Source organism: Girardinichthys multiradiatus, chromosome 11 (genome assembly GCF_021462225.1).
Source record: "Girardinichthys multiradiatus isolate DD_20200921_A chromosome 11, DD_fGirMul_XY1, whole genome shotgun sequence".
Lineage (NCBI taxonomy): Eukaryota > Metazoa > Chordata > Actinopteri > Cyprinodontiformes > Goodeidae > Girardinichthys > Girardinichthys multiradiatus.
The window spans coordinates 39,967,428-39,992,000 of NC_061804.1; the positions used below are offsets into that span (position 1 = coordinate 39,967,428).

The 24,573-nt window shown below is 41.7% G+C and overlaps 2 protein-coding genes and 1 long non-coding RNA gene across 3 annotated transcripts in view; 2 read left to right on the forward strand and 1 right to left on the reverse strand.

Annotated features, from left to right (window-relative positions):
* Nucleotides 1-11,936, forward strand: part of LOC124876603 — a 44,807-nt gene extending 32,871 nt beyond the window's left edge. The window contains exons 2-3 of the long non-coding RNA XR_007040328.1: nt 1,929-2,004; nt 11,898-11,936. This is a non-coding gene — a long non-coding RNA (uncharacterized LOC124876603). The remainder of the gene's footprint in view (nt 1-1,928; nt 2,005-11,897) is intronic.
* A 38-nt stretch (nt 11,937-11,974) lies between these two features.
* Nucleotides 11,975-13,738, forward strand: pcp4a (Purkinje cell protein 4a). The gene has a single exon (XM_047379520.1). The coding sequence runs from the start codon at nt 12,716-12,718 to the stop codon at nt 12,962-12,964; it is 249 nt and encodes an 82-aa protein (XP_047235476.1). The 5' UTR covers nt 11,975-12,715; the 3' UTR covers nt 12,965-13,738.
* A 4,520-nt stretch (nt 13,739-18,258) lies between these two features.
* The window catches only part of dscama (Down syndrome cell adhesion molecule a), a 146,878-nt gene continuing 140,563 nt past the window's right edge, over nt 18,259-24,573 (reverse strand). Inside the window, exons 33-35 of the mRNA XM_047379654.1 lie at nt 23,689-23,886; nt 23,248-23,550; nt 18,259-20,248 (exon numbers count right to left, since the gene is read on the reverse strand). Coding sequence (XP_047235610.1) covers nt 19,869-20,248; nt 23,248-23,550; nt 23,689-23,886 — 881 coding nt within the window. The 3' untranslated portion in view covers nt 18,259-19,868. The remainder of the gene's footprint in view (nt 20,249-23,247; nt 23,551-23,688; nt 23,887-24,573) is intronic.

Consider the following 24,573-nt stretch of genomic DNA (forward strand, 5'->3'; position numbering starts at 1 on the left):
CAGTAATAATTCTCTTACCTGAAGTAGAGATGTCATATAGTTCAGTAGAAACACAAAAGAATGCTCAGAGCAGTGGAAGGCTAACAGCTAGTCAGATGGACTCCCTGTTTTAGCTGTTTTTAGCAATTTAAAACAACTGAAAGTCTTTATATCCATGGAATACATCAGTATATTAGCAGATAATAATTGTCTTACACTTTCATAAACATGAGTGTTGAGTCCATGTTGCCACAATTAAGTTACAATAGTAAAGGTTTCCAGCTGTATAAATCAGTCTTATCAGTTTTGACTCATCAGTAAACATTAAGTCAACCATAAAAAGAGAATTAACTTTTAGATTTTGGGACACTCTTTTGTTTGGGCAACCCTGTCAAAGCTGATATGTTACTGTGCTTTTTTTGGTCTCATAGTTATTTGAAAATTAGCCCAATGCAGTCAGTTTAATGACAGATCATTTGATCAAGCAAATCGATACAGCCAGCAGCATTCTCCCACATAACGTATCACAGTAATTCACTGTTCTAAGCAAACAAAAGCACAGTCAGCAATATGATCTCAATATGTGGTCTGTTACCATCCACTAATATAGTGTTGCATCCCATTGACATAAACTTTTTTAGTTTGAGTTGTTGCTAAGATCAGGGGTCCTTCTGACCTGCTGTTAGCCTTCCACAGCTCTGAGGACGAACTTACTTTTCCTTAAAGCTAGTAAGTGTAAACAGTGGTCTGTGTGTATTTCTTATTCTCTCTAGTATTTCCAAAAGGTTCCCAGCATTTCAAAATGACAGACAGAAGTTAAAAGCTCAAAAGGATAAAGCAGTTTAAGGATCCGGAGATCGGGTTGTCGAGGTTTCCACCTTTGTCCGCTGCCTGATCTTCTTTGCACAGGCCCCTCATGGTTCACCCTGCAGGTGGTGGGCCCATTGAAGGATGGCCTCGTGTGTTTCGTTTGGCCTTGGCCCTGTCGTGTCTCGCGAAGAGTAACCCGGCCACCAGGCACTCGCCCAGTCCCGACCCCAGGCTTGGCTCTAGGATGTCATATGAGTACTCAAACCCCTCTACCATGTTAAGGTGGTGGTTCAAGGAGGGGGAGACATAGAGTCTGAGTCGACTATGTTCTCAACCTCTATTATTGATACTACTGCCCATAGTTGTGGCTGTAAGGTTTGAGGTACCTGCCATGGTGGCAATCCCCGAACCTGATGGTGGACACCAGCAGTAAGGGATGCCGTCAAGCTGAAGAAGGAGTCCTATCAGCTGTGGTTGTCTTGTGGGACTCCTGAGGCAGGCTGATGGGTACCGTGAGGCCAAGCGTGCCGCGCCCTGGGCAGAGGCAAAAGGTTGGGCCTGGAGAAGGACTACAGGTTGGCCTCGAAGCGATGCTCGCAAACCGTAGAAGAGGGAAGCAGTGCTTCGCCTCTTCTGAGGGCTTCGGGGTGGGGGAGCTGCTGACCTCGTCCGGAGGCCATGATTGGGTGGTGGAAGAAGTACTTCGAGGACCTCCTCAATCTTGCTGTCACACCTTCCCTAGTGGAAGCAGAGACTGGGGACTCGAAGTTGGATTCATCCATCACGCAGGCTGAAGTCACCGTTGTGGTCAAAAAGGTCAGTGGTGGCAAGGCTTCTTTGGTGGATGAGATCCGCCCTGAGTACCTCAAGTCTCTGGATGTTGTGGGGCTGGTTGTGGCTGACACGCCTCTTCAACATTGCGTGTCGGGGACAGTGCCTCTGGACTGGCAGACTGGGGTAATGGCCCCCCTTCACAAGAAGGTTTTGTTGCTGTCCTTCACAAGAAGGGGGGACCGGAGGATGTGTTCCAACTACAGGGGGGACCACACTCCTCAGCCTCTCTGGTAAGGCCTATTCAAGGATGTTGGAGAAGAGAGTCCTCATTCACAAGTGTTTTTTTTTCTTTTTTCAATTTACAGAGAAAAACACCTGGAGGAATGACTGGAAAAACACCTGGAGGAATGACTGGAAACACCAAACCATCTGCTGGCCAAGGTATTTTCAGAAACCATGTTTAATTGGAAAGAACTGCTTTTTTGGTTAGGTAGGTCCTTTGCTGAACCTAAAAAGCCTGCCTAGAAAAACTTTCAAGGCAGTTGGCAGATAAAAAGTGCCATGATGATCAGGACTGTTTTTGTCTCTGAGTACTGTACATTTAGTTTGTTGTAGCTCCCTCTGTTTTTTTGGTTAGTGTGGTCTTGTCTTTTATGTGTTTGCTTTATTTCCTGTTTTCTGTCTCCTTTTTGTCTTTGTATTAAAAAAGGAGAGCTCAACTCTCATGTTGAGCTTTATTATGTTTTGTTTTCTAGCTTCTGGTGTCTGCGTGTTTTGTTGCTGTTCTGTCATTCCTATCCATTAGATTCCCTGAGTCTTTATTCTCTGGTTTTCTCATTTGCTCCCACTCTGGTTAATTAATCTCTCCGTGTTTGTTATTTCACTGATCACCTCCACTCAGTACATATTCCCCTTTGCTATTTTCTGCTATCATCCTCCATATCTCTGGGGTTGTCTCTGCTTTTGGTTTTGTCACCAGTTGATGGTCTTCACTTGACATTGGACATGGAAATAACCACCACATCATTGTATTTATACACATGCTTCTTAATCAAAAGTACCTTAATCTTTAGTAACAATATAATGATAGATCTTAACAGTTCTGAATTGTCCCTTTAATATCTGGGAAACTCCCTGCCCATGCCTATTCTAAACTGCAGGCTAAAACAGTCATTTTTCAGTACAGATAATATGTTCTATTTTTAGTTTTTGCTGTTAAACCTATATTTTAGACGGTTATTGACTTTTGTAAACAAACAAGGAAAACATTATCCTCTGAGTAGCTTTTTCACATTCAGTCTTTCTCGTGCAGATATTGGCATCTGTTTATTTAATATAATTCAAATAACTTGAGTTATAAACTGAAAATTGTTCAAATGAGAACATTTGAATGAAAAATTGCCCTGCGATGGACTGGCGACCTGTCCAGGGTGTACCCCGCCTCTCGCCCATAGACTGCTGGAGATAGGCACCAGCTACCCTGTGACCCACTATGGAATAAGTGGTAGAAAATGACTGACTGACTGACTGAATGTAAAAAATGTGTTTGTTTCACACACAAGAGCAAAGGTCCATTTCCAATGAGCCCTACATCGATGAATTTCACATCTCCTGTTTATCTGAAATAAATTAGACTAAACCTGATATTCCCGCAGTGATTTGCAGGATAACCAGACATTAACAAACCAGAACAAATTGCTGATATTATATGATATTATCATGAATAAACATGCACTAGATGTGTGGCTCTGCTGGGGTTTCTTGTCTCGGAACAACAGATCTGATTAATCCTTCCTTTCCTCTTATCACCTTCGCTAAATTTTTAATTGTAGCCCAGGGTACAATACACTACGGAATCTCTCATTGTAATACTTCCCACTTCTTCAAGAGAACTTTCTAACAGAAAGAATGCAGCAGGTTAATAGGAGCCCATTCCCAGGTAAATGGCTCCATAAACTCAATCCAAAAAATACAAAGAAAAGTATTGCTTATACACCTGGAGAACCACATCTCTTCTCTGTGGGGCTGCTGATAAAAAATCTGGGAAAACTGCTGTTGAATTGGATTTCTGTCCCAGTTGGAAAAGTACATTACAGGTCAGGCTCATGTCTGAGGAACACATCCCAGAAGTGATAGGGAGAGATTTAAGAAAGCTAATTGAATTTCCCAGAAGTGTGAAATGTGTTCATTTGACATTCGGCCATTAATGCATCTTTCCATTTTCTTCCTTGACTTGATTCTGTGTCACTGAAATAAATGAATGTAGTTGTCATGGATTTCTTTAAAGATTTGACCCACATGCAGAATGACACTCAGGTGGCAGGAAAAAAGTTTAATACATTTATTTAGACAAGAATTGTGTATGGAGCTGTAACCGGGACAGGATGCACTAAACTGTATGGGGAGGAAGTTCAGATAAATTACTCTGGTTTGATGTAGAATTATTGGGGAATGAATATAAGTTCTTGCTTACAGATGAAGGAAATGTGGTGGGCCGAGGGAGAACGATGCGGAGCCTGGGAGGACGGATTAGTTGCTGCCAAGTCAGGGTATTTATTCAAAGTAAGTGGAGAGCTCTCTGGTGAAGATTCAGGTAAGCAGTAGGAAGTTGGATTCTCACCCAACAGTTCACAGAAATAATGATCACCTGGTGTAGTTTCTTGAGACTTGATGCAGAGCTAAAGGTGGAGGGTGAGCAGGGTTCGCTTGCCTGAGGTCCTCAGGAGTCAAAGGGCTTGGGCTGTCCACTGGAACTTGATCGAAATCAATTCTTGAAGGCTTGGCTGTCTTGACTTTGGCAGGAGGCTGACTGAAGCTTGAAGCCAGCAACAAAGAGACACAGAAGCTTGGAGCCAGGACTAGGAAGTCACCTGAGAAGGAGCACAGGAAGAGGTGAGACAAACTGGAGTCAAAAAACTAGAGACAAGCAAGGATTCTGGCCAGGAGAAGTTACCAGGAAGACTAATACTCAAGCACTGGAGTGCAGACAGCCCAGCCTTCTTATACACCCCCAGAAGAACGAAGATTGGCAACACCTTCTCACCTCAGTACCTGTGTTCACATAATCAGAGGCTCTGGCAGCATCTAGTGGTGAATGATTGTTAATAGCAGGCATGAAACAACACACACAAAATCCCAGACTCCGACATCATCCCCCTTTCAACGGTCACCTCCTGGCGGCCGAGAAGCAAGGTTATTGGAAATCAAGGAAGGGTCACAAATGAATGACCGGGGCACCGTAGTATGGTCCTCCGGACCGTAGCCCTCCCAGTCGACGAGGTACTGCCAACCTCTACCCCGCCAATGGGAGTCCACGATCTGTCTGACGGTGTAGACTGGTTGCCCCTGGAAGTCCTGGGCGGGTAGAGGGGGCTCGGCTGGAGGGCAGAATGTGCTGGTACGAACAGGCTTAAGCTGAGAGATGTGAAAGGAAGGATGGATGCGTACACTGGCAGGCAGACCGAGTTGGATAGAAGTGGAGCTGATAATGGACTCTATTTCGTATGGGCCAATGTATCTGGGCGACAGCTTTCTGGACATATATTTTAAAGGGATGTCTCGGGTGGAAAGCCGGACCTTCTGACCTGGTTGGTATTGAGGAGTGGGTGATCGTTTTTTGTCAGCAAACCGTTTGTTTTGATGGGCAGTGCAATGAAGTGCTTGCATGGTGGATCTCCAGATGTGTTTACAGCGGCGGATGTGATGGTTGACTGACGTAATCAATATGTCTTTTTCATCAGCAGGGAAAAGGGGTGGCTGGTAACCTAGGGAGACTTCGAAGGGAGAAAATCCAGTGGCAGAGGAAACATGTGAATTATGTGCATATTCGACCCAAGGTAAGTATTTGCTCCAATCTGCGGGGTTTGTGGATGTTAGGCATCTGAGAGTAGACTCAAGTTCTTGGTTCATGTGTTCAGTTTGTTATGGTGGTGGGTTGTTGTTCTGAGTTGTCTGAGGAGTACTGATGGGATAGTGCATCTGGTTTGACATTTTTATTTCCAGGCCTGTAAGAGATGGACAGATTAAAGGGGGAAAAGAACAGAAACCAACGAGACTGACGGGAGTTCAAGCGTTTAGCAGACTGAATGTAAGCAAGGTTCTCATGATCAGTCCATACCAGCACCGGGAGTTCTGCACCCTCCAGCCAGTATCGCCACTCCTCCAGAGCCAGTTTTATGGCCAGCAGTTCACAGTTGCCCACATCGTACTTTCTTTCAGTATTTGAGAGTCTACAGAAAAAAAAGGCACATGGGTGAAGTTTCCATTCCTGATCAGAACACTGTGACAAAACAGCTCCCACCCCTGAATAAGATGCGTCAACCTCAAGGGTAAATTGTTTGGCTGGGTCCGGGTGAGCGAGAATGGGTGCCTGTGAGAGTCTTTCATTTAATAAAGCAAAACTGTGTCGGCTTCAGCTGTCCACTCAAACTGTCGCTTGGTTGAAGTTAGTACAGTGAGGGGGGCTGAGATTTGACTGAAATTTCTTATGAACCGTCGGTAAAAGTTAGCGAAGCCCAAAAAACGTTGGAGCTGTTTCCGTAAGTCTGGGATAGGCCAGTCGAGAACTGCCTTGATTTTTTCAGGATCTGAGCAAACCTGCCCACCCTCTAGGATGTAGCCCAGGAAGGTGACTGACTGTCTGTGGAATTCACACTTTTCTGCTTTTACGAATAGTGTGTTTTCTGACAGGCGGTGGAGAACCAAGCGGACATGGCGACAGTATTCTGTAAGATCCTTTGAGTAAATGAGGATGTCATTGAGGCAGACAAATGCAAATTTGTTCAGAAAGTCTCTTAAGACGTTGTTGACTAGAGCCTGGAAAACAGCGGGAACGTTACTGAGTCCGAAAGGCATGACGCGGTATTTAAAATTGCAGAGGGGTGTCTTAAATGCTGTTTTCCACTCATCTCCTTGACATATTCGTACCAAGTGGTAGGCGTTGTGAAGATCTAATTTAGTGAAGCTAGTGGCTTCATGGACCGGTTCAAAAGCTGAGGACAAGAGGGGAAGAGGGTATTTGTTTTTGACAGTGATTTGGTTAAGTCCTCTGTGATCAATGCAGGGATAGACAGAACCATCTTTTTTCCCCACAAAGAAGAAACCCGCCCGTAACGGGGATGAAGAATGGCAGATTATTCCAGCAGCTAAGGATTTGGAGATGTATTTCTCCATTGCCTGTCTTTCTGGATGAGAAATATTGTACAGACGGCTGGAAGGGAGAGGAGCCCCAGGAATGAGATTGATTGCGCAGTCATAAGGACGGTGTGGAGGCAATGATGAGGCCTTGGTTTTACTGAACACCTGTTTTAGATCTAGGTACTCCTCAGGTACTTGGGACAGGTCTGATGGTTCAGGTTCTAAGGGGTCTACTGAAGCTGAATTTGGAGAGACGGCTGACTGGAGACAAACTGACAGGCATCTTGTGGACCAAGCTTCGACACGACCCTCTAATCAGTTTAATTGATGGTTGTGTTCTACCCAGCTGCATGGATTCAGAGTATTTTTCAGGCTTAGGGGAAGTGACGTCTCGGGAATGTGGAAGCTGCTGTGAGACCGGAGGAGACTCAGTTGCTCCCCGTTGTGTCTGGGTGTTTAGATCATGTTGCAAGAGGGTAGCCATCTGTTCCAGTTGCTGATTAGACTGACGTTGTTGTTCCAGGAGGTTGCAGAGTGTTGATCCATGTGATTGAATTTGTTGACTGTGTTCGGCTAAAGTCCTCCTGATTGTCTCTGCTGGGTCAGATTGGCCTGAGTGTTCTGTCATAGTTTTCTTTATATATTTGACCCACATGCAGAATGACACTCAGGAGGCAAGAGAAAAGTTTAAGTTTATTTAGACAGGAAGTTTGTATGGAGCTGGAACCGGGACAGGATGCAACAAACTGTATGGGGAGGAAGTTCAGATAAATTACGCGTTGGTTTGATGTAGAATTATTGGTGAATGAATATAAGTTCTTGCTTACAGATGAAGGAAACGTGGTGTGCCGAGGGAGAATGATGCGGAGCCTGGGAGGACGGATTAGTTGCTACTGAGTCAGGGTATTTATCCAAAGTAAGTGGAGAGCTCTCTGGTGAAGATTCAGGTTAGCAGTAGGAAGTTGGATTCTCACCCAACAGTTCACAGAAATAATGATCACCTGGTGTAGTTTCTTGAGACTTGATGCAGAGCTAAAGGTGGAGGGTGAGCAGGGTGAGCTTGCCTGAGGTCCTTAGGAGTCGAAGGGCTTGGGCTGTCCACTGGAACTTGATCGAAATCAATTCTTGAAGGCTTGGCTGTCTTGACTTTGGAAGGAGGCTGACTGAAGCTTGAAGCCATCTGTTGGGATTATGATTATTGATTAATCAATATTTATCAAGAATTATAATTAAAAATCATAATTTGAGAAAATTAATTTCTTAACCAAAAATCCACATTTATGAATCGAAACCAGAGATGTCTTCTGGTGTTGTAATTGTGGCTCAAAGCCTTTGATAATTATAATTATTAAATTCTCGGTAATAGTTGGTAACTATTATTAGATGTCAGTATTTAATCAACCGTTTCTGCCGAAACATGGGGAACTTGAACCTTATTTTGACTGACAAATCACTCTTGCACAAAATAAACACAAACGCCTTCTCTTTATCTATGTGAATATTTATTAAATCAACAGCCCTGATACAACTTGCTCTTCCGATTCAATAATCTTCACCTAATCAAACATGCAAAGTTCTACTAACAAGCGTAAAATATCTAACTAAACAAAACAAAACAAACAGCACTGGGTGTGTATGGAATCAAACCAGCAGTTATGGCAAACAAGCAATAATGTGACGCTGAGCAAAGCTCGGGGAGGCCACTCCCCAAAGTGTAGCTCAGCGGGACACAGGCAGTCATAAACTTCCTCCAAGCAAAGTTGTAAACCCAGAGGACAAAGGATCATAAACCTTTGGCGGCAAGCTAGTAAGGCATGAAGTTGAAGGCAAAGAAAATGGTTGATTTTCACCATAAGGTTATTATAGCAGTCCAGTTTCACTGCGCACCCGCACTCAGGAGTTTGCACTGTAAAAACACAACTTGCGAGACTTGCCGGCCTCCGAAATTCAACAGCAGTCAAGTTTAAAAAAAAAGGTTGCATGCACATACAATTCAGAACACATCAGCCTATAAGTGGCGAATCTAATCGCGCTAAAATCCTATTTTTACCCTGCCCAGACTACTTTACTAGAAATGAAATAATAAAACAGAATGGAGTTACTTGGTGGAGTCTTCCTTCTGGGGCGAGAGTGAGAAAGGGAGGTGGGAGTTACTGCGCGTCCGCAGTTAAACCCAAGAAGAGCGGTCAATCTTCGTCCTCTGGCCTCCTTGGCAAAAGGGGAATGTATGATCTGACCGTTAGTAGTCGATTGGAACAAAAACAAGGGTGGCAATCCGTCTCCTTGAAACTTCTGTGAGGGTTTTTTCTTCTGTTACGTGTCACGTCTTCGATCGGTAAAGTGACATTTCTGGCCTTCTTATTCCAGAAACTTCTTTCATGAATTTTTTTTTGTCGTTGGCCAACGGGGAGAATGAATGAAAATCCATGTAGGACTTCTTCTCCAGAATTCTGCTTCAGTTGCGTGGTAACCGCGTCTCGGTCCCAAGCTGAAAGCAATGGTGGGCTGTCTCATACTCTGTTATATAGTTGACTGTGGCATCAGAGCTGCGACGCCCCGTCCTATCAGCCGCAGTGCCCGCTGGGATTTGTAGTAGCGGACTATACTGGGATACAAAATAGCCGATGACGTCGGGAGGCTGGTGTCCAGCAACGTGCAAATGGTCCAATATTCAGCAAACAAGTGGTCTAACACAGCGACAAAGAGACACAGGAGCTTGGAGCCAGGACTAGAAAGTCACCTGAGAAGGAGCACAAGAAGAAGTGAGACAAACTGGAGTCAAAAAACTAGAGACAAGCAAGGATTCTGGCCAGGAGAAGTTACCAGGAAGGCTAACACTCAGGCACTGGAGTGCAGGCAGGCCAGCCTTCTTATACACCTCCAGAAGAACGAAGATTGGCAACACCTGCTCACCTCAGCACCTGTGTTCACATAATCAGAAGCTCTGGCGGCATCTAGCGGTGAATGATTGTTAATAGCAGGCATGAAACAACAAACACAAAATCCCAGACTCCGACAGTAGTGTACTTTAATATTCAGAAACCTGTTACACAAACCAAAAAGACTTAGTTTATAAAAAGCTATTGTTGTTTTATACTCAAGTAAAATGCAAATTTCACTCTGGGAGTGAAAGTAATGATTTTTATATTAATATCAGAGTAGGCTTATGAGACTACTCCTTTTTGTACTATTAAAGATTAAGCTCTGAATATAGAAAACATTTGTAGACAACAATTTTGAAGCTGTACATCTTTAATTTTTTATTTCAATGTTTTTGAAATTCACCAGTTGGAATCTTCTGGACAATGTCTGATCTCCAGGTTTTAAAAAGCATCAACCTCCTTAAATCAATTTTGCCCATTTTTTATTGTTTACTTACCTTCCTGCGGAGGACGGGAGTAATTATTTTTATAAGGAGCAGGGGTGAAAGTAGTGTAGTAGAGCAGCCCCTGTGCAACCAAGTTTTACCATTATTCTAAAACAAAGACAGAACGAAGGTGAAGTTCACATTTGAAACTATCTGAAGTCTATTATATTGTCAGCAATGCTAACCACACCCCGTTAGTGTGGTTAGCACAACTAGCATTAATAAACCTGAGTCTCTATGTGTATTCCTTTGAGAATATTTAATGTGATCCTTACATTGACTTTTAAATTCCTAGGCTGCCAAATGTTTTCTGTAATATATTAAGCCTTCCTATTATCTCAGAATCAGAATCAGCTTTATTGCCAAGTTCGTGCATACAAACAAGGAATTTGACTCCGGTACACTTTGCTCTTTTGTTCTGTTTTTGCATTACAGAATATACAAATTTACAATGTACAATATACACATATCTAACAAAAAAGATGCATTTGCAACATCTGTATGCTGTTGTTCTGTACTCTATTGAATGTTCAACAGAGAAACAGCCTGGGCGAAGAAACTGTCTCTGTGGCGGCTGGTTTTAGTGAACAGTGCTCTGTAGCGGTGGCCTGAAGGTAAAACTCTAAACAGTTTATGTGCAGGGTGTGTGGGGTCTGCAGAGATTTTGGCAGCTCTTTTTCTGACCCTAGACCTGTATACGTCCTGGATGGAGGGAAGGTCAGCCCTGATTATTCTCTCTGCAGTCCTGATTATTCGTTGCAGTCTGGACCTGTCCTGTTTTGTGGATGAGCCAAACCACACTGAGATGGATGAAGACAGGACAGATTGAATGATGGCAGTGTAGAAGATGACCAGCAGCTCCTGTGGAAGGTTGAACTTCTTGAGTTGCCTCAGGAAGTACAGTCTCTGCTGGGCCTTCTTTCGAACAGTGTCTATGTGTGAAGACCATCTCAGGTCCTCAGAGATGGTGGTTCCTAAGAATTTGAAGTGGTCCACGGCCGATACAGTGTTGTTGAGGATGGTGAGGGGGGTGTATGGGAGTGGTGTTCTCCGAAAGTCCACCACCATTTCCACAGTCTTGAGTGGGTTCAGTTCAAGGTAGTTCTGACCGCACCAGTGTACCAGCCGATCCACCTGCTGTCTGTATGCAGACTCATCACCGTCCTGGATCAGTCCAATGACAGTGGTGTCGTCTGCAAACTTAAGGAGTTTCACGGACGAGTCCGATGAGGTGCAGTCATTTGTGTACAGAGAGAAGAGGAGTGGGGAGAGAACACATCCCTGGGGGGCACCAGTACTTATTGATCTGGATCGGGAGAAGATGTTCCCCAGTCTCACCTGCTGCTGTCGGTCTGTCAGGAAGCTGTTGATCCACTGACAGGTGCAGGCTGTTGTAAGTCTCACTCTCTCTCGCTCTCTTGCAGCCTCAATGAACCGCAGACTTCTCACAAAAAATACCGCTTCCTTTTAAATACCTTCTTTCATTTTTAAACCTTACATTTTCACTCAGGAACTCCATCTATACCAAAGAGTATTGCTGTAAGTGTAGTAATGTAGCATGATGCACTGACAGTCGATGAAAAATCAATTTCTTTTGAAAAAAAATTGAAGTTTCCTTCAACAGCAGACTTTTTAGTGCATCTCTAATGAAATCTCAAGGTGCGTTTCATTCATTCTTGTATACCTCATGACCTAAATGTGCCAGGTTTATGAAGTCCAACTAAATGAAATGACCTTTGAACTTTCAGATGGGACTATTGTGAAAGGTCTGTTCATGTATGAGAGTAGTTATGCCAACTGAAATATGGGTTTGTTTTTATTGTTATCCAAGCAATGCAAGGTCAGCAAAAGGCTCCATCTAAACGTAAGTAAACCAAATGGAAAAATTGTTTAATGCTAGAGTGCCCACTTTCCCCACGCCACAGCGGGTCAGCACCGCATGCATGGAGCTTTGCACTGCATGGCCACTTTAAAGTATGACTAAACAACTCACCTTTGAGCAGTTGATGCTAGATGAACTGGAACCCCATTTTCTAAATAAAGAATATTTTCTGTTTCATTGATCATATTGTCTGTATGTGTGAGAACATTCAACTCTGATTTAGGTCCTACATGTACACTCTTTGAATCCTTTGAAGCACAAAGAATGAGATTTTTCTTTATTTTATAAAGTGTACATACACTTTTATCATTTCAATAAAGTAACCCATGTCTGGCTGCATTTTAGGTGTAAAGTAAAAATTTTAACATGTTTTGGGTTGCCTTTGCTTTTGCATCTAGCCAATCAGAATTTAGCATAGATCACCATGTGTGTGTTTCTTTTATTTTTTAGCGGAGAAGACAGTCTGTCTTTGAAAATGCTTTCTGCTGGTGTTCTAGCAGTTTCCAGTTTGATAGGTTTGGGCCTTCATGGTTCCTTGGATATTGTTGACAATTTTGATGAATTTCCTGCCACATTAACACAAAAAAGGGTTCCAATAGAAACCTTAGTCACACATAAAAACTGAGTTCCAATGGGTTAACATTAAGCTTCTAGAAGGGCATCCATCTGATTCCTTTCAGACATTTGTGAACTATTCTTCAACGCAATTGGAGTACATAGCCTGTGCGTATAATTTCCACCCTGTGGTTTGGAAAAAGCTGCTATAAATGACTACTAGTGCACCCAATCCATGTTTTAAAACAATCACTGGAACTAACTGGAGAAATAAAATAAACCCTCTTCCTAAGTCCATCTTTTTACTCTTTCACTTTCTCTCTACCCCAGATGAACAGAAGAACAAACTCCCCCTGGACTTCGACATCGACATGGAAGATCCAGAGACCAAGAAAGCCGCCGTGGCCATCCAGTCTCAGTTCAGGAAATTCCAGAAAAAGAAGCAGGATGTGAAGTCATAGAATGTTATCACACTCATTACACTCCTGATATGGTCTTGGTGTTGCATGCTATTCAAATTGCACTGTCCAGAGTTGGGAGGACAGAAGGCTGAGGAGGGAAGGGGGTCCCTGAGGTGTGTTTGGCAGGGTGGGCTGAAAACTATGATTGTGAAAGTCTGTGTAAATGAATATGTTTATTTTACAAATCCTAAACCTCGCAAACTCTTGATGTAAGTATTTAGCTATGTGTTTGTTTTTTTTTTTTTACTTTAGTGATACTTCAGTTGTGGCTGTAGAACTTTTCCATTGAGCCACATTGATTCCAATAGAACCATGTAAGCCACACATTTTTGTCATTGTTATTAATTGGGAATTAATTGTTATTAATTGGGAAGTCTGTCTTTCGAGGAGAACAGAATGCCACGGTCAGTTCAGATTATTTATGATTTAATTAAGACCTCAAATAAAAACTGTTTAGGACCCACTAAATGTCTGACAAGCTATAATTGTGGGTCACTTTGGCTTTTGCTTTCACGCTGCCACAATGCTATCTTGTTCTCACGTGAATGTTCTGCTGTCCCTTTTGAACCTAACCCTTCAACGGTGTGTGAAATACTGTGACTGTATAGTAACTCCTTTTCTGTATCTTCTTCTTGCTACAACAACTGATTCAGTGTCACTAAAGAGTTTGTTTGTTTATTTTACTGTACAAGCACACAGAATTACGCACGCAAGCTTGCATACATGCAGCAAAAAATCCCTAATGAAGAAAATAAAAGTCAGTATAACGAGTCAGTTACTGTCCGTCTTTTCTTAGTCGATTATTCACAACAAAACTACAATTCGGGCAGCATTGTGTCCACTTCTGCATTAGTCTTACTGACAAGTCAGACAAGATCAAGGCATGTGCACTGTTTAATTTAAATTACTATGTGTTACACTTAAAAAGGTCCTGATGCAACAAAAACTTAAAATTTAAAATTTCCTGTTGAATCTTTGATTATATGACTTTTTTTTCTTTTTCCAAACTAACAGGCTAATAGGACTTTCACTAACAAGTTCTGCACACAGGTGCCTCTCTGTAAACCAGTTATAATCAAATCACTGCTAATGGAGTGGCACAAGAGAACTACTGTGGGCCCAGTCCCACTTAATACGCATCCCCACTGAGCAAATCCACATGGGGCCCACAGACACATGTTGGTTGTGGAAGTTAAATCTTTGGTAAAGTAAGTTGGAAATCCAATGAAAGACAACAAACAATGCCAGCTGTTCCAGGAATGCACCGTGATCCAACTCTACAACTATCACTTTACATTCGACGGAGGAGGTTTCTCCATCATGCTACAGTGCCACGAAGCCAGTGTGAATTACCACACTGACTAGAATGGCTTCTATGTGTGAAGCAGAGCAGAACACACAGATGACAGAGTTCATTTATGTCCATGCGGGACAAAACCCCAAGGTGAGATATATATTTTTCATCTACAATGAAAACATACCAGTCATATTGTTATACCTGTTGGCATTGCTTTATATACTGTAACTCCCTTTTCCTATGAACACAGTGCTAAGTGTACTATAACGTTTCAAAAACTTGGACCATACCAAGACAGGAATGTTGAACCTTTCCTCTTGGCATATTTTCATCCAACTGTTGAAGGATGACCCATTTACAGCTTTCTGACAGACTCCACCTAATTTTTATGTAAAAATCTCCTGTTTTTCTAAAACGTTTATGATGTTATGCACTCTAACAAGGTTTCCAGGGTCTTTGGAAGACCAACAGGCCCACAGCATCACAAATTCTTCACTGGGCGTTTTTCTACATTTTTTATATGAATATTGTTGAGAAAAGTGTAGATGCTTAATAGCTATTATAGCGCTGTGTCCTACAGATGTACCTATTTTCAGTCTGACTTGTTTGAAATAGTTAAAATCAGCTAGAACGGAGAATGTCTGATTAGCTGTTAGCCTTCCAGTGCTCTGAGGCTTTATTCTCTTTTCTACAAACTGGCTTTGGTATGACATTTGACTGCTAAGGGAAACAAAATGATGGTGACAAGTTACGTAGGTAGCCAAATAGCTAGAATCTGTATATTAGAACAGTTTATACACTGTTTTTATTTGTTTTTATCGTCACAAAAATCTGTCTCTTACAAGATGTAAGATCTTAATAAATTGAAATGTAACTGAAAAAGTTTTTTTATATCAGTAATTCACTTAAAAAAAGTGAAAATCCTGTGTTATATAGATTTATTACACATAGAGGGATATACACTCCGCGGCCACTTTATTAGGTACACCTGTTCAACTGCACGTTAACGCAAATTTCTAATCAGCCAATCACACGGCAGCAACTCAATGCATTTAGGCATGTAGACATGCTCAAGATGATGTGCTGCAGTTCAAACCGAGCATCAGAATGGGGAAGAAAGGCAATTTAAGTGACTTTGAACGTGGCATGGTTGTTGGTGCCAGACAGGCTGGTCTAAGTATGTCAGAAACTGCTGATCTACTGGGATTTTCACGCACTACAATCTCTAGGGTTTAGCGAGAATGGTCCGAAAAAGAGAAAATATCCAGTGAGCGGCAGTTCTGTGGGCGCAAATGCCTTGTTGATGCCAGAGGTCAGAGGAGAATGGCCAGACTGGTTCGAGCTGATAGAAAGGCAACAGTAACTCAAATAACCACTTGTTACAACCAAGGCATGCAGAAGAGCATCTCTGAATGCACAACACTTCAAACCTCGAGGCGGATGGGCTACAGCAACAGAAGACCACACCGGATGCCTCTCCTGTCAGCTAAGAACAGGAAACTGAGGCTACTATTCACACAGGCTCACCAAAATTGGGCTATAGAAGATTGGAAAAACGTTTCCTGGTCTGATGAGTCTCGATTTCTGCTGCGACATTCGGATGGTAGGGTCAGAATTTGGCGTCAACAACGTGAGAGCATGGATCCATCCTGCCTTGTATCAATGGTTCAGGCTATTTTCTTGGCACACTTTGGGCCCCTTAGTACCAATTAAGCATCATGTCAACGCCACAGCCTACCTGAGTATTGTTGCTGACCATGTCCATCCTTTTAGGACCACAGTGTAGCCATCTTCTGATGATTACTTCCAGCAGGATAACACGCCATGTCATAAAGCACGAATCATCTCAGACTGGTTTCTTGAACATGACAATGAGTTCACTGAACTCAAATGGCCTCCACAGTCACCAGATCTCAATCCAATAGAGAACCTTTGGGATGTGGTGGAACGTGAGATTCACATCATGGATGCAGCCGACAAATCTGCATCATCTGTATGATGCTATCATGTCAATATGGACCAAACTCTCTGAGGAATGTTTCCAGTACCTTGTTGAATCTATGCCACCAAGGATTAAGACAGATATTAAGACCCCCTTTGAAGGCAAAAGGGGGTCCAACACGGTACTGGCAAGGTGTACCTAATAAAGTGGCCGGTGAGTGTAATTCACTCATGTTTTTCTTTTCTGCTTACAGCTAGTGAAAATTCTAAATTTAGTTTTACAGAAAAGTAAAGTATTACATCAGACCAATAGAATTTCTAACAGATATGTGGGCCTATTGTGAGGGTTGTCCATATACAGTATATACATTAAGTCCTTGGTTAGAGCTTCTTTTGTCTCAATTTGTGCATAAATCCAGTGTGGCATGGAGGTGATCAGCTTGTGGCACTGCTGAATGTTCAGGTAGCCTAGGTTGTTTTGATAGTGTTTTTCAGCTAATCTTTGTTGGTTGCTCTGGTGTCTCATTTTCCTCTTGACAGTACTCCATAGATTCTCTGTGGGGTTTAGGTCTGGTGAGCCTGTAGGCAAATCAGAAACAGTGATACCAGGTATTGGTTCTTTTAGCAGTATGGACAGGTACCAAGTCCTGCTGGAAAGTGAAATCAGCATCTTCATAAAGCTTGTCAGGAGAGGGGAGCATGAATAATAGATGGGTGTGCTGACTTTGGACTTAACAAAACACAGTAACAGCAGCAGATTACATGGCTCCATAAATCATGACTGACTGTGGAAATTTGGTTCTCAAGCTAGTTGGAATTTGCACCACTCCGCTCTTCCTCCAAACACTGGAAAAATGATGTTCAAATGAATGCAAATCCTAATTTAATCTGAAAGCAGAACTTTGTACCACTGATAAACACTTTAGTCATTTCTTCCTTTAGCCCAGGTTAGATTTTTCTGACCATGTCTCTGGCTTCGGAGTAAGGTGACACAAGTGTGGTGGCTCTTAAAGCTCGGACTTTGCCACAGCCCTCACTTTGTAAATTTCCCCTAAACTGATAAATGGGCTTTGACCCTTTCAAGGCTGCCTTTATTCCTCTTGCCCTTTTCTACTGAATTTGTCCTTCCACTGAACTTTGCATTAATATGCTTGGATACAGCACTCTGTGAACAGCCAGCTTCTTTAGCAGATACATTTTTTGACTTCCTCCACCTTCTTTTTGGAGGGTGTTAGTGACTGTCTGCTGGCCAGCTGTCAGCCATCTTCCCTATAACATGGGCAGAGCATACCAATTCTGAATTAAAACTCCTTTTTTTCCTGGTCTCATGCAATCTTTTAATTTTTGAGAAACTTAATTTTGGGTTTTTATTAGCTGTAAGACAGAATCATGATAATTAACAGAAATAAATGCTTGAAGTATATGAATCTCTGTGTTATGAAGCTATATAACACAGGAATATCTTTATGAACAGAATTACTGAAATAAATTAACTTTTGATAATATTCCAATTTATTGAGATGTACCTGTATTTTCCAGAAAAAATGCTCGATGTTTGTGATTTCAGAAAATGTCTCCATTTTCATTGATGTGGCACGTCTCCAGATTCAACATTTTTTGTTCTTTGGTCACAGCATACACACAGTAAAAAAAATGGTTGCATCACCATAAAAGGTCAAGAGAACAGCTGATGTTTTTTTCCTCTTATTATTATAAATTGCTAATTATCCACAAAATGTGTCTGGTTTATGCAACCGCACTATTCAAAAGCTTGGGGAGCTGGATTGTTGAGCAACACTGCCATCTGCAGGCCTGGAGAACAATAATAAGCATGGCGACACAGCTTCTGGCCTTCATCATGAAGATGCCATAGTAAAGATTGAGTCAGCAGGGTTCAGCACAACCTGCAGCTTCATTTCCAAGCTTACAGATAAAACCAGATATTAACATATGCTGTAATTTTACATTATTATCTTTGTTTTCCACACTTTCTGACATTAAATCAGACCAAACTTTTCCTTTTTAGGCCAGTTGGAATTAGCAAAGCGCAGCACACTTTGGGGAACAGCCATTTTATTAGTCAGATTTGAACCTTTGTGTTAGTTTTTCTTTATTCCAGTGCCACCATGGTGAACACCAATGTTAAAAATAAAAAAGTGACATTTGTTTATTTAAAATGTATAATCGGAATGAAGACAGTTTATCATTGAAACTAATCGTAGAAACTGACAGTATGACCTCACAGCGTCTTGTCCCTAGAGAATAACTGAAAGAAAACAGAAAGAACAGAAATAGACCAGGGCAGACAGGAATTAAAAACAGCTTCTTACGTATATTCACATTATTCATATTTTTTAGATATTTCCCATAGACATAAGTTTGGTTTGGGGATTCTGCTGGATTGTCTCACATGTCTTATCTTCCCTGTCGAGGAGCATCACTGCTAATGCAGCAACAGTAAATCTACTGAGAGGAGACAGAGCCACAAAGACTCTAACTAGTGCACTGTAAGGAGGGATGGGGGTCTATCTGGACACACTTGAGTCAGGCTGGCTCGAAGTGCAAACCCTTAGTTGTCTAAAGCCTCCCTGTTCTAGCTAACATCATTTACCACCAGGGCAAACAAGCGGTGGCAAACTACACCTGAATACATGAGCTGGAGAGTGTCCAGTCCTGTATTTATACTCACAACATAGTTATTTCTCATCATTACAGTACAGTATAGATCAATAGTTTTCATATACTCGTCTTATCTTTTTATCATATTGCACCATAAAAATGGGACACAGAGAAAGATGAACAGAGACTCCATTTCCTAATTAAAACAAGATATGTGCAAACATGACTAAGGACTTTATTAACCAAACCAAATTCTTCCCTGTAATATCCACAAATAAAAGTGATTTCTCTTTTTATATATATATTTATAGTAATAAGAATAATAAATCTTCACATTGGATCTTTTCATAGTGTGACAAAATGCCTGACTGGACAATCCAGCCACAGCTGTAATTATTGTCTTTTAGTTGGTCAGTCCCCATGCATCCATAGGAAATAGATTTTTTTTTATTTTCTCTTCAAAAAAAGTAACAATTTGAGAGCAGCTGAAAAGTTTGGACTGGTGTCAATTGCTTTCATTCCGAGGTTCCCCCGAGGTTTCGTTTAGCGTCTCGGGAAAAATGTTCCGTAGGAAAAAAATGACTCCAAATCGTCATCTTCCACTGCAGGAAACTAAAAAAAGGAATGAACAATGTCCTGAATCTTATAAAAACATAGAGCAGTAATGCTGATAGTAGATCATTTGGTACTCGGTAATTAATGATCATTAATAGCCGACAACTAACAATTATTAATCACTGATTAATAATAAAGAATTACCAAGAATAAATAATGCTCCCTTGTTACTCAATTAGTTTGGCAAAGCACCACCTGGAGTTGTTCCGGATGAGTGAATTTTTTTCTTCCGAGGTGAAACAAAAGCGAAAAATACAAATAAGATGTAAAAGAAAACTTTAAAATAAATAAAAGGAGATTAGTAACAGTGACCCCAGCCATGAAGGGAGGCCACATATATACAGATCTGTGTGGCGAGAGTCAGATTACTGCACTTGAGTGTTAAGTCCAGTGTTAGAGAGAGTTCTAGTCTCGCCCCAGGTGCCCCTGCTGTTATACCAGCGTGTAGGACTTTGCGTAGGGGTTGCTGCTCTGTTTGAGATGTCCTCTCGAGTCCAGCAGGGACTCCTGTGAGGTGCTGAGCTTGGCAGCTTGGGCCAGCTCGGAGCCCTCTCTGTGGGGGAGTGTGGCTGCAGATCCTGGCTGCCACTGGGCCACGGGGTCCCTGCTGGCCTGGGGAGCCTCTGTGGGTGTGGGAGGCGCCATGCGAGACGGCCGCTTCAGCGAGCGACTTTTCTGGGGCTCGAGACAGGTCTGACCCATGGCAGCTCTCTCGCCACCAGCTGTCCCCCTGGAGGTGCCTGAGCTGGACATGCCTCGGTTTAACAGGAAGTCCATGCGCAGGTATGGAGGAAGATGAACCAGCTCGCCTCCTGCAGGACGACACGCACAAAGGACAGTTAGTTTAGGATGAGAAGACAAACAGATGTATCTGATCAGCACTGCCTAAATTCTGCTCTCCTTTGTATTAGCTGAAGTTTTTCAAAATTTAAAGATATTGTCATAAAATAATTATGCTTATTCTTGTCCTGTGTTGATCATTTACAGTGGATGTTTCAGAGAATGTATTTGTTAATCTTGAATTTATCCAAAATATGCATTAGGAGCCACTGAGTTTGTTTTAGGGAAGTTTCAGTTTTAGGAATGCTGAACTGTTGCATGTGTGACTTATTTATCAATGAAATCTACATAATTTTATCTCTGCTATTGTAAACAGGAACTACCACTGAAAATTTTTTAAATTAAATCCGTTCTTCATGCTTTTCTGTCCATGTAGACATAAATATATTTTACATGTTTTTTTTGTCTTTATGCAACGTTTCATTTTCCCTAAAATTGTAGCCTGGATGTCGGATAGACATCAAACCTTTTAGTTTGTTCTACTCTTGAGTAGAACAAACAGCTCGTTAAATTTGCTAATTGTTCTGCTCAGTTAAATGACCTGGTTAAATACTATTATACCTGCAAGTCTTTACACACACAGCGGCTATATTGGACATTATACTTTGGCTTGTGGGAAGTCTGACTAACTGCACAATGCAAACAACAGGTCACTTCTGCTAATACGGCTACTAGTTGGTTTGGAAGAGTTAATTGGGTTTGTGGAAGAGGAGAGCCAACCGCTGGAATCCATTAAAACATAAAATGTAGCATTTTGTGTCAGTGGTTTCCCTCTTTTTTTTGTTTTTGGAAGAATCTAAAAAAAAACAAAATACAATGTGTTTGACCGTCAGATCTGATTTTTGTGTATAAGCAGCAATATCAACAATGTCAAACTGTGTTGGGAGACCCAGCAACACTCAACGCAAACAGCATTCAAACTGTTTGAAGTAGAACAAGGTTCTTATACACCAGCCCTTTATGCCTGGCATCCTGTACATTTAGCCTCCCTGGTTCTACACCTCTCAATCAAATGGCTGAATTACCTCCTCAGCAAGTAACCAAGTTCTACAGTGACCTGTGTTCCTGTTGAAACAGGAACATCTGAAAGTTTGAGGACAGGGCCCTCAGTGACTGGAGTTTGATACCACTGAAGTAGATGAAACAATTTGTGTGACAGTATAGGGTAAATCCACAATATTTAGTAGAAGATGAGATGTGTGTGACAACGTCATTTTTCCTTTTTAAGGAAATCTGAAGTATTGTATTCCTATATTTGTCAGGTACAAAGACTGAAAGGGTATAAAAAAGAACAAGGCTTAAAGAGAAGTGAGAGAGACTGTAGCATACTCAAAGTTAACTATTTGAGTATCAGTGAAGTATTTGGATTTTAAAAGGTTAGCAGTCTTTTGGTCCTGAGACATCAGAAAAGGTTAAAACTGGCAAGTCAAAGTTTTACAAAAACTCAAGATTTGAAATTGAATGCAACTCTGATAAAAATGCATTGTCAGTGTTTCAGTGTCACCCTACCTTTTACTACATAGAGTATTTACACCTAGAGTGTTAAATACCTGTCAGTCTAAAATCAGCTTTTTGTCACATTAAACTGTTTCAGATCATCAAATATCTATAACTGACACAGATAATGAGAGTAAATATAAAACACAATTTTCAAATAATGATTTCATTTATTAAGGGAGAGATTTACAAAAACTAACCTATTTCTGTTTGAAAAAGGAATTGCATTCTATTAAAATCCTAAATGACCAATTATTAAACACATTTTTTATTCACTTGTCCCATATCACACCCAGGCCTGATTCCTGCCTGACCTAGAATCAAGAAATTGCTAAAATAGAACCTGTCTGACAACATGAAGTATGCTAAAGATCTCAAAAAGCAACACATCATACCCTCATCTAAAGAAATCCAGGAACAGATAAAAAACATATCTGATGTAACAGTCATTACCAGCTAAACCACTGCAGACCTCACTGCTTCAGTGACCACCAGTGTTCATAAACCAACAATAAAAAACAGACTAGGCACAAATGGTATGGTTTTTAAAGGTGAAAACAGCTGGTTACCACATAATCCATAAAATGCTCTTCTCACATTTTCCACAAAACATCTTGATGATCCCCAAGACCTTTGGGGAAATATTCTGTGGACTAACGAGACAAAAATTTTACTTTGAGAGGGGTGCTTTTTTCTAGCAGCAGAAAACATCACATTAACAGTCAAATACAGTGGTTGGGGTGTGATGTTTTGGGGCAGCTTTGTCGGTTTTGGAGTGGTCTAGTCAAAGTCTAGACTAGACTAGACTAAGATCCACCGAAACACTGGGGTGTGACCTTCAAAAGGTATTTCCTCCCTTAAAACCCTCCATTGTGGCTGAATTAAACAATTCTGCAAAGAAGAGATGGAGCAACATTCCTCCACCATGATGTTAAAGACTTATTGCCAGTCATCACAAACACTTGATGACAGTTGTTGCTGCCAAGGGTGAAACAACGTTATTAGATTTAGGGGTAATTACTTGTTCGCATAGGGCCAGGTTGGTTTGGAAATTTGTTTCCTTTAATAAGTGAAATCATTTGCATTTTGTTTTTACCTAGCTCATGTCTGTCTAATATTAAAATATGTGTTGCTATCTTTTTATTGCACACCACCATTGGATGTTGTTTATGTGCAAACTACTCAGTAAGATAGGTCTTAATTTTACAGAACTTACTTGAAAACGACAACGTTAACTGAACAAGTAACACAACTGCATTCTGTGATTCACTAGAGAAGATCTTGCTATGATACATTTTTAATAGTCTGGTACCGAGATTTCTTAATCACTCCTACGAATCTAAAGTTAGTGTTGTTAGAACATGTCAGCATTAGAGGTTTAAAGCAGAAGAGAAATCATAGCTGTAAGAAAAGCCCAACACGCTGTGGCCTTTCAGGCAGACAGATCTGTGGTTATTAGACTGTCTGGCCTCACCCGGTCTGTGGGCCTTGGGCACAGCCATGTTCATGACCCGGCTGACATCCTGAGGCTTGGGCGGGGAAGCAGTGAACCGGCAGATGCCAGACTCAGATGGCGTGCTGGACGTCAGGCTGTCGGTGTAGTCGTTGGTGCCTGCTGTCATCTGCTCCGAGGAAGTGTCTGAGATGAAGCACTCGGTGATGGTAAATTTGGCGTGCCGCAGCTGTTCCTCCATCTTTGCATGTTCATAGGCCCTGGCCAGCTCTTCATAGGTGGAGGAGGCACTCTCTGTTGACACCATGCTGCTGCGTGCTCGGTCTGGACATGACGTGGAGTTAGTGGAAGGATTAGTGTTGTGAGCTACTGGTAGAACAAGAAGCTTGAAACTTAGTTAAAGATAGGTCAACTGATGAGATATGCTGTTAGAAACAGTGTTAGCAGCTGAATGATGGTCACCTGTGTCCTGAGATGGGCTGACGCTGTAGCTGTCACTCTCCTTGTCAACAGAACCTGCGACCCTGGGTGTGGGCAGCCTCCAGTCAGTGCTGAGAGTGTGGGAGGAGACGGGTGGGTGGGGGCGGTTCAGAGTCCACTGGCTAGCATAGCGATTGCGGGCAGCTGGTCCGGCTTTGGCTGTGCGGCGGGCAGTGGGGTCTAAGATGAAGGAGGAAAACACAGTTGTACATAAAATAAGAGTTAGGATATGCTAATTCAACAACTAATTCAACAGTTTCTATAAATATGTCATATTTTTACAGTGCTGCTGTCACACTGTTTTATATATTGCCATGTATGTTGGCAAATCCTTTCTTAATGTTTGTGTCAGCCTAAAGATGAAGAAATGAAGCCCAGTTTGTTAGACATTAGCTCCTGTCATGTCTAGATATTGTGTATGTTCCTTTTGAAGTGTCCCGATTGAACAAAATGTATCAAACACAAATCAGTAAATACAACTGCATGAATCTGCTGCTGTGAGTCACAAATGCTGCTTTACAAATCACACCTTGTTTATGGCATGCTTTCACTTTTGCGACAATCGTATCGCTGATGGTGGAGCAAAACATTCTGTGACTTGTGTGTAATTTGCATGGCTCTACACCAGAGAACGCTGACTGCTCCAGACTCAATAGGTATGTGCCAACCGGAAATACAGGTCCTTCTCAAAATATTAGCATATTGTGATAAAGTTAATTATTTTCCATAATGTCATGATGAAAATTTAACATTCATATATTTTAGATTCATTGCACACTAACTGAAATATTTCAGGTCTTTTATTGTCTTAATACGGATGATTTTGGCATACAGCTCATGAAAACCCAAAATTCCTATCTCACAAAA

Excerpts from the sequence above, each read along its gene's own strand:
- pcp4a (XM_047379520.1), top strand. The coding sequence starts at position 12,716 with ATGACTACTAGTGCACCCAATCCATGTTTTAAAACAATCACTGGAACT.